The 9901-nt window shown below is 42.8% G+C and overlaps 1 protein-coding gene across 1 annotated transcript in view; it reads left to right on the top strand.

Annotated features, from left to right (window-relative positions):
* The first annotated feature begins 300 nt into the window (after positions 1-300).
* MRPL1 (mitochondrial ribosomal protein L1) overlaps positions 301-9901 on the top strand; it is a 92927-nt gene continuing 83326 nt past the window's right edge. The window contains exon 1 of the mRNA XM_015138465.2: positions 301-350. Within this exon, the coding sequence (XP_014993951.1) occupies positions 320-350 (31 nt within the window). The 5' untranslated portion in view covers positions 301-319. The remainder of the gene's footprint in view (positions 351-9901) is intronic.

Genomic DNA, 9901 nt, shown 5'->3' with positions numbered 1-9901 from the left:
TCTGAGTACACGTGCACGACCAAAAAAGAAAAAGAGGAAGAAAGGATTAAAATAATCACGGCATCGCCAACAGGATCGTACTTTTCCGAAGGTGGTTAACCAGCCATACCGGAACCACGAAACACAGGGTCCTTTGCAGCACGGAGGACTAACAGTAACACCGCCACGCCGGCAGCAAAGTTCATTTTGGTCCCCGCCCCGTTCCTCTTGCTTCTTTTAACTCCTTCCCCCTTTGCCCATTCTAGAACGGAACCCTTTTTTAATTCTTCCCAATAGAAACGTAGGAACAATTTCGTGAACGCAATCCGGAGTGCCCAACATGGCGGCGGCCGTAAGGTGCATGGGTAGAGGTAAGGCAGGGGGTTGTCTTGCAGGGGAAATGGCTCAGGCACCGAGTCTCTGGTTGCAGCAGAGTGCAAGGCGGATTCTGCTTTGGGTGTTGAAAATGCCTCCTGCTGTTTCTGGTCTCTAGGTTCTTCAAAGAGTGGGTCATTACTACTTAAAAGTGACCTTATGAAGGGTTTCACTCCATTCTGGAGACGTCCACCTTGAGGGAGGGAGTGGGAGCGGGATGTACATCGAGCGCTCTCCAACCACCTATAGGGAAGGCAAGGACTAGGTTCTGTCCCTGATACTGGGGTGGGGGCTGCGGATAGTGGAGTGTGATAAGTGAGGTGAGTTCTGGTAAGGGAAAGATGATGTATTTGAGTGGCTTAAGTCTGTAAACTAGAGCAATTTTCAAAGTGCTTTTCGGTGCTTTCCGAATTAATCGTTATAGGCGATTCCAGTTCTTAAACTTCCACAGGTAGTTTAATTTGGATCAACGTTTATAATTTGAAGGCTAATTCTGTAGTACCTCTTGGTAGCGCCTATTTTCATCTTAATAATTTCAACTTTTTAGCTACGATAACAGCCCTTTTTTGGTGCAACTATATATATATACTACATTGTATATATATACATTTAGTATATAGTATATATACTATATAGCATATATATACTAAATGTATATTATTTCTGAAAGGAAGGTGAAGGCATTATCTTCCTGTATGACAGAAATCGGTATGTTAGACAAATCCAAAGCTTTGCTGCCGGCGTGGCGGTGTTTTTTATATATATATATATATATATATATATATTTTTTTTTTTTTTTTTAAATTTAAATTTTTTTTTTTTTTTGAGACAGGTGTCTCACTCTGTTTCCCAGGCTGGGTGTGCTGTGGCGCGATCTCAGCTCACTGCAACCTCCGTCTCCCAGGTTCAAGCGATTCTTCTGCCTCGGCCTCCGGAGTAGCTGAGACTACAGGCGTGTGCCACCACGCCCGGCTAATTTTTGTATTTTTAGTAGAGACAGGGTTTCACCATGTTGACCAGGCTAGTCTTGAACCCCTAATCTCAGGTAATCCGCCCTCCTTGGCCTCTCAAAGTGCTGGGATTACAGGCGTGAGCCACCGCGCCCGGCCTGTGCAATGCTTTTTGTTTTCATTTTGTGTTTTTGAAATCCAGTGATATCATATATATATGATATATGTATTCATATATATATGAAGTCCGGTGATTAATATATATATTAATTTAGGTAGGTCTTTAGTTAGAAGCAGTAGCCAGCATTACCCCCATTTTACAGAGGAAGAAACTGATCTTATTAGATATATGGCCAAGTTCATATAACTGGTAAATGGCAGAGGAAGTACTGAAGCTTGCAATGCTAGGTCAGTGATATATATATACATTTAACACTGCATCACGGGGTTGTTTTTTTTTTTTTTTTTTGAGTTTCTTTGCAGGAAAACTGTGTCAAGAGAGTTATTGCTCAAAAATTAAGGGTGACAAGAGATAACAGACCCTGATGTCTACTATGTGAGCAAACCAAAATGTATATTATTTCTGAAAGGAGGTTAAAGGCATTATCTTCATGTATGACAGAAATCGTTATGTTAGACAAATCCAAAGAAACCAAAAATACCTGAATATTATAATTTTCTTGTCACATTTTCTTTTCTTGGCTTCTAGGGTATCTCTCTGTTAAATTTCTTCCTATTTCTTGTGTCATTTTTTTCTCACATTACTTGGCTGGTTCCTCTTCCTCTCCCCAGTCTCTTTACTTGGAGTGTTCTGGAAGCCAGGGTTCCCTCCTTCATTCTCATCTCTTCTGTATCTAAATTCACTCCTTTGTTAGCTCATCCAAATTTTGTGGCTTTGATTATTGTCTATCTTTTTTATTTTTTTAATTGTTTACTTATCAAGAGAAACTGTCTAGCCCACATATTCACATTTCATAGTTCAAGAACACAGGTCAGTGACAAACTTCTAGGTAATTCAACCCAAAGAAATTCTTTATATTGCAAAATCATTTTGTGCTCTGAAATATACCAGCTTTCCTTATCTCCTCAAAATCTTTTATGGAATCATCATTTCTGTAGAAATCTACGTATACCTTCTTTCTTGGCTCAGCCACAGCAAACATAGCTAAAACCCCCATGGATACAATCAATGCTTCAACAATATGAAATTGCAAATGCTTTGCCAGAAGGCCACGCATCTGAGGTTCGTTAAAGCACTGGAAACCACGGTAGCTACTGTTCTTGTTAGGTATCAGCCTCAATACCAGCATTCTTCCTGGCTGTTGGAGAAATGGATGATCAATTATTGTCTATATCTTTTTTTTTTTGAACCACCCCGCCTGGCTAATTAGCCACCACGCCCAGCTAATTTTTGTATTTTTAGTAGAGGTGAGGTTTCACCATGTTGACCGGGCTGGTCTTGAACTCCTGACCTCAAGTGATCCATTCACCTCTGCCTCCCAAAGTGGTGGGATTACAGGCATGAGCCACCGTGCCCAGCCGATTATTATCTATATTTTAATGGTTATCAGATTTATATCTACAGTTGGGATCACTCTTCTGAACTTTAGATTCTTATACTCATCTGAGTATTCTACATCTCCACTTTGATAGCATATCAGCACCTTGCAGTTGTTTAAAATCAAACTCATTGTCATAGCCTGCAGTCTTTTTCTTCTCGTTTGAAGGCAGTTCTATGCTTCATTTGTCCAGGCCAAAACCTCAGAATATCCTTGACTCTTTTTTTTTTTTTGAGACAGGATCTCACTGTGTTGGCCAGGCTAGAGTGCAGTGGCCCGGTCACAGCTCACTGCAGCCTTGACCTCTGGGGCCCACTATGACCAGCCAATTTTTTTTTTTTTTTTGGGTAGAGATGAGATCTCACTATGTTGCCCAGGCTGCTCTTGAGCTCTTGGGCTCAAGTGATCCTCCCAGTTCAGTGTCCTGAAGTGCTGGCATTACACGCTCTGAGCCACTGCACCTGGCTGACTCCTCTCTGTATCTCACACTTTACATTAAATAGTTGCCAAATCCTGTTGGCTTTACGCTTAAAATAAATTCAGACTCTGACTTCTCACTGCCCCCACTGTAGCTACGTTGTTCCAAACCTGCTACCATCTCTCACTTTGGATTTCTCTACAGTCTACTCTCAATAAGTAGTGAAATTTGTCCTTTAAGGACCTCAGTCACGTTACTCCTGTGCTCAGAACTCTGCAAAGCCTTTCCATTTTTCTAAATCCAAAGCCCTTAGAATGGCCTACAGTTGTGCTGTTCTTTTTGTTAGCCACTATTGATTGAGCAATTCAAATGTGGCTAATCTGAATTGAATTTGTCAAATATACATTAGATTTTGAGGGCTTAGCATTAAAAAAAAAAAAACCTATAAAACACCTCAGTAATTTTTTTCTTTTTTTTTTTTCTCCCGAGACAGAGTCTTGCTCTGTTGTCCAGGCTGGAGTGCAGTGGCATGATCTCGGCTCACTGTAATCTGTGCTTCCCGGGTTCAAGTGATTATGTAGTCTTAGCCTCCTGAGGAGCTGGGATTACAGGCACATGCCACTGTGTCCTGCTAATTTTTGTATTTTCAGTAGAGACGAGGTTTTGCCCTGTTGACCAGGCTGGTGTTGAGCTCCCGACCTCAGGTGATCCACCCGCCTCGGCGTCCCATAGTGCTGAGATTACAGGCACGAGCTGCCGTGCCCAGCCCAATTTTTTTACATTGATAATTTAATAATACTTTGGGGTATTAGTGGTAATAAAATATATTATTAACTTACTGTGTCTTTTGACCTTATATATTGTACTTATTAGAAAATTTAAAATTGGCCGGGCGCGGTGGCTCAAGCCTGTAATCCCAGCACTTTGGGAGGCCGAGACGGGTGGATCACGAGGTCAGGAGATCGAGACCATCCTGGCTAACACGGTGAAACCCCGTCTCTACTAAAAAAATACAAAAAACTAGCCGGGCGAGGTGGCGGGCGCCTGTAGTCCCAGCTGCTCGGGAGGCTGAGGCAGGAGAACGGCATAAACCCAGGAGGCAGAGCTTGCAGTGAGCTGAGATCCGGCCACTGCACTCCAGCCTGGGCGACAGAGCAAGACTCCGTCTCAAAAAAAAAAAAAAAAAAAGAAAATTTAAAATTGTACATGTAGTTTACGTTATTCTTCTGTTGAGTAGCACTGGTGTACAAGTCTTCCATATTACCTTGTGCCTGCCTTCTCCTACCCCTACCTCACCCAGCTGACCTCTCTGACCTCTTCTCCAACTATCCTCCCTCATACTTACTCTGCTGTAACCAACTGGCCTTCTGGTTTCTTAAACACATTAACAACACTCCTGCCTTAGGATCTTTGGCCTAGAAAACTTTTCTTGGTGTTTGAGTGGCTAACTTTCCCATATCTTTCAAGTCTTTGCTGAAATGTCACTCTTTTTTTTTTTTTTTTTTTTTTTTTTTTGAGATGGAGTTTCGCTCTTGTTGCCCAGGCTGGAGTGCAATGGCGCGATCTTGGCTCACTGCAGCCTCCGCCTCCCAGATTCAGACGATTCTTCTGCCTCAGCCTCCTGAATAGCTGGGATTACAGGTGCCTGTCACAACGGCCAGCTACTTTTTGTATTTTTAGTAGAGACGGGGTTTCAACATGTTGGCCAGGCTGGTCTCGAACTCCTGACCTTGTGATCCTCCCACCTAAGCCTCCCAAAGTGCTGGGATTACAGGCATGAGCCACCATGCTTCAAATGTCACCCTTTTAATGAGGCTTGTCTTAACCACTATACTTAAAATTGCAAACCACTTTCTCCGATACACTCTCTTTTATCCTGCAGTGCCTCCATCCCCCAATTATTTTTATTGGTATTCCCCCTCTAGACATAAGCCCTATGAGGATAGGGATTTTTATGTTTTATTCACTGATGTATCCTAAATGTATCAAGCAGTGCTAGCATATGTTTCATTGGCATATTTGTTGAATGAATGAATGAATAAATGGATCATCAGAAAAATGACCCCTTTCATGTACTGTAATGCATAATATTTGAGTCCAATTTTTGCTCTCATTTATTCAAATTTCCTTCAGTCAACGAATGTTTATTTAGAGTCTTCACTTTACAAACACTGTGCTAGGTACTAGGTATACAGTGCTGAACAGGCTATATGCGTTTCTTGCCCATGATGCTTACCATCTATTGAGGAGCAGGAATTGGATAATTCTTTCTTTTCTTTTCTTTTCTTTTTTTTTTTTTCTTTTCTTTTCTTTTCTTTTTTTGAGATGGGGTCTCATTATGTTGCCCAGGCTGGTCTTGAACTCCTGGGCTCAAATTATCCTCCCACCTCAGTCTCCTGAAGTGCTGGCATTATAGACGTGAGCGATCCACCCGCCTTGGCTTCCCAAAGTATTGGGATTACAGGCGTGAGCCACAACACCAGCCTTGGATAGTTATTTCTTTGTTTTTTTTTTTTTTTCCTTTTTGAGATGGAGTCTCATGGTGTTGCCCAGGCTGGAGTGCAATGGCACGTTCTTGGCCCACTGCAACCTCCACTTCCCAGGTTCAAGTGATTTTCCTGCTTCAGCCTCCTGAGTAGCTGGGACTACAGGCACATGTCACCATGCCCAGCTGACTTGTGTGTGTGTGTTTTGTTTTTTTCTGGAGATGGAGTCTTGCTCTGTTGCCTAGGCTGGAGTGCAGTGGTGCAATCCTGGCTCACTGCAACCTCTGTCTCTGGGATTCAAGCAGTTATCCTGCCTCAGCCTCCCTAGTAGCTGGGATTACAGGAGCATGCCAGCACACCCGGCTAATTTTTTTTTGTATTTTTAGTAGAGACAGGGTTTCACCATGTTGGCAGGCTGGTCTTGAACTCCTGATCTTGTGATCCACCCTCCTCAACCTCCCAAAGTGCTGGGATTACAGGCATGAGCCACCATGCCCGACCTGGATAATTATTTCTTTAGTTAAAATTGTCCTAAGTGCTTTGAAGGAAAAGTATAAGATGCTATACAAATGTATATAAGAGACCTAATCTATTCAGGGGAGACTCTTCTGAAGAAATAATGTTAAGTAGAGTCCCTGAAAGATGACTGTTTTACTGTGAACAAGTGGAGTGGAAAGCAGTAGGAGAAAATGTCATAGATGGAAGATTATGAAAATTTTTAGGTGGTAAAGAACAGGGTCAAGTAACTGAAAGAAGATGAGTGTATTTGAAGCGTGGCGAACATGAGGAAGAGTGATGCTAGAGGATGCTCACTAGATGGTTTAGTAGTAGCTCATGGAGTACCTTGGTAAATGAGATACCATCTCACAACAGTTAGAATGGGAATCATTAAAAAATCCAGAAACAACAGATGCTGGAGAGAATGTGGAGAAATAGGAACACTTGTACACTGTTGGTGGGACTGTAAACTAGTTCAACCATTGTGGAAAACAGTGTGGCGATTCCTCAAGGATCTAGAACTAGAAATACCATTTGACCCAGCCATCCCATTACTGGGGATATACCCAAAGGATTATAAGTCATGCTGCTATAAAGACACATGCGCCAGGTGCGGTGACTCATGCCTGTAATCCCAGCACTTTGGGAGGCCGAGACGGGTGGATCACGAGGTCAGGAAATCGAGACCATCCTGGCTAACAAAGAAAATTAGCCGGGTGCGGTGGCAGGCGCCTGTAGTCCCAGCTACACGGGAGGCTGAGGCAGGAGAATGGCGTGAACCCGGGAGGTGGAGCTTGCAGTGAGCCAAGATTACACCACTGCACTCCAGCCTGGGCGACAGAGCGAGACTCCATCTCAAAAAAAATAAATAAATAAAAATAAAAAAAATAAAGAGACATGCACATGTATGTTTATTGTGGCACTATTCACAATTACAAAGACTTGGAATCAACCCAAATGTCCATCAGTGACAGACTGGATTAAGAAAATATGGCACATATACACCATGGAATACTATGCAGCCATAAAGATGAGTTTGTGTCCTTTGTAGGGACATGGATGCAGCTGGAAACCATTCTCAGCCAACTATCGCAAGAACAGAAAACCAAATACTGCAAGTTCTCACTCGTAGATGGGAATTGAACAGTGAGATCACTTGGACACAGGAAGGGGAACATCACACACCGGGTCCTATTGTGGGGGGGGGGGAGGGGGAGGGGGAGGGATAGCATTAGGAGATATACCTAATGTAAATGACGAGTTAATGGGTGCAGCACACCAACATGGCACATGTATACATATGTAACAAACCTGCACGTTGTGCACATGTACCCTAGAACTTAAAGTATAATAAAAAAAAAAAAAAGAAAAAACAATTTCCTTTGTTCAAAGAGCCAAGTGAAGCCATCCAATTGTTTTAAGGACATGATGAAATTTTCATTTTAAAATGATCCCTCTTACTAATAGGTGGAAAAGAAATGGAGAGGGCCAAGTGTAGAAGACAGAACAGTTTAGAGGCTGTTGCAGTAATCCAAATGGTAGGTGTTGGTGGCCTGGACTGTGATGGTTGTAGCAGAAAGGCAAGAATACATAGATACAATTCCCTAGGGAGAGTGAGGATTATAGAGTCAGGTGAGAAGGCTGTTTAGGACTGACCCCAAGGGAACTCTAACCTTTCACTATCAATTAAAAGAGAATAAGGAGGGGGAGTTGTTTCTATCTCATCGCCACGGGGTGGGAGAGATTTTGAGAATGAGTGCTGGATCAGGGAGGCTCAGTAGTTCAGGAAGTTCTGAGGGTCATTTTCTCTGAAGTAGCAAGTGAGGTTATATGCTAAGAATGAGGGGAATAGAAATGTATTAATAAAGGAGATAAAATAATACACTTAGACAAATCGACTACAAAAGGATGGAAAATACAGATATCATGATCTAACTGTGCTGCTTAAATAGTGGTATTTAGTTTCTTTTGGTCTATAGCGTTTGATTTCTGTTGAAAATTGTAATTTCTGGTTGTTGTGACTGATAGTAGTAGTTTTGCTTGCTTGCTTTTTGTTGTTTGGTTTTTTTTTTTCTTTTTGAGACAGAGTTTTGCTCTTGTTGCCCAGGCTGGAGTGCAATGGTGCAGCTCACTGCAACCTCCGCCACCCAGGTTCAGGCGATTCTTGTGCCTCAACCTCTCAAGTAGCTGGGATTACAGGCATGCACCAGCACCCTCGGCTAATTTTTTTTTGCATTTTTAGTAGAGACGGAGTTTCATCATCTTGGTCAGGCTGGTCCCAAACTCCTGACCTCAGGTGATCCACCCGCCTCAGCTTCCCAAAGTGCTGGGATTACAGGTGTGAGCCACTGCACCCAACCTGTTTTGTATTTTTGAGACAGGGTACCTGTCACCCAGGCTGGAGTGGAGTAGTGAGATCAGAACTCACTGCAGCCTCAACTTTCCTGGCTCAGGTGATCCTGCCACCTCAAGCAATCCTCCCACCTCAGCTTCCTGAGTAGCTGGGACGACAACCGTGCACCACCACACCTGGCTAATTTTTAAATTTTTTATAGTGACGAGGTTCCACTCTATTGCCCAGGCTGGGCTCAAGCTCCTCGGCTCAAGGGTTCCTCCTGCCTTGGCCTCCCAAAGTGCTGGGATTACAAACATGAGCCACCATGACTGTCCTTGATTTTTTAAAATAGCAGATTGCAATTGATATGTTCAAGGTATTTTTTTGTTTCCTCAAGAGAATTATTATTTTGGGATCTTCCAAGGTTGTTAGGTTCTTGTTTAGTACAACTAGAATTGTTTGAAAGTGTTTGCCAAGCTTTGAATGGATAATTGCTTGTTCCTTTATTTACCATATGTGATTTTTCAAGATAACTGGCTTCTTCAAAAATGTGGAGCATCTTTTAGACTGTTGTATAACAGTCTAGCCTGCTTAATTTGAGATTCTCGAGGACAGGAACTGGACCTGTTAGTCTGTTTCAGTTTTTCTTCCTAGCCATTGTAGCCCTTTGTGGCTTTGCTGCAAAGAATTCTCAGTGGCAGATAGGTCTCCTACACTGCTTCAGGTGTCACTCCTATATGTTCACAGAATTCACAGTTTTGGTGGTTATCTTGTACTTCAGCTTGGAAGATTAGAGATGAAATTGGCATATAGCTTTAATGACATTTGAGCTGATACAAAAAGGAGTAGGCTGGGCGTAGTGGCTCATGCCTATAATCCCAGCACTTTGGGAGGCCATGGCTGGAGGAACCCTTGAGCTCAGGAGTTTGAGACCAGCCTGGGCAATAGGGTGGGACCCAGTCTCTACAAAAAACTCAAAAATTAGCTGGGCTTGTGATACACACCTGTAGTCCTGGCTACCCAGCAGGCTGAGGCGGGAGGATTGCTTGAGCCGTAGAGGTCAAGGCTGCAGTGAGCTGTGATCATGTCACTGGACTGTAGCCTGGATGAAGGAGCAATACCCTGTCTGAAAAAGAAAAAGAGGAGTAGGCCTTGGAAAGATTTGGAGATGGTGCATCCCAGACAAATATAGCAATAAATGCAAAAATACTATATTGGCACGAGTGTGTGGAAACAAGTGATCTTTTCATTGCTGGTGGGAAATGTATATAGTACTGTTACTAAATGAGCAGTATTTATCA

Source organism: Macaca mulatta, chromosome 5, assembly GCF_049350105.2.
Source record: "Macaca mulatta isolate MMU2019108-1 chromosome 5, T2T-MMU8v2.0, whole genome shotgun sequence".
Lineage (NCBI taxonomy): Eukaryota > Metazoa > Chordata > Mammalia > Primates > Cercopithecidae > Macaca > Macaca mulatta.
This window is presented reverse-complemented; position numbering and strand designations above follow the sequence as displayed.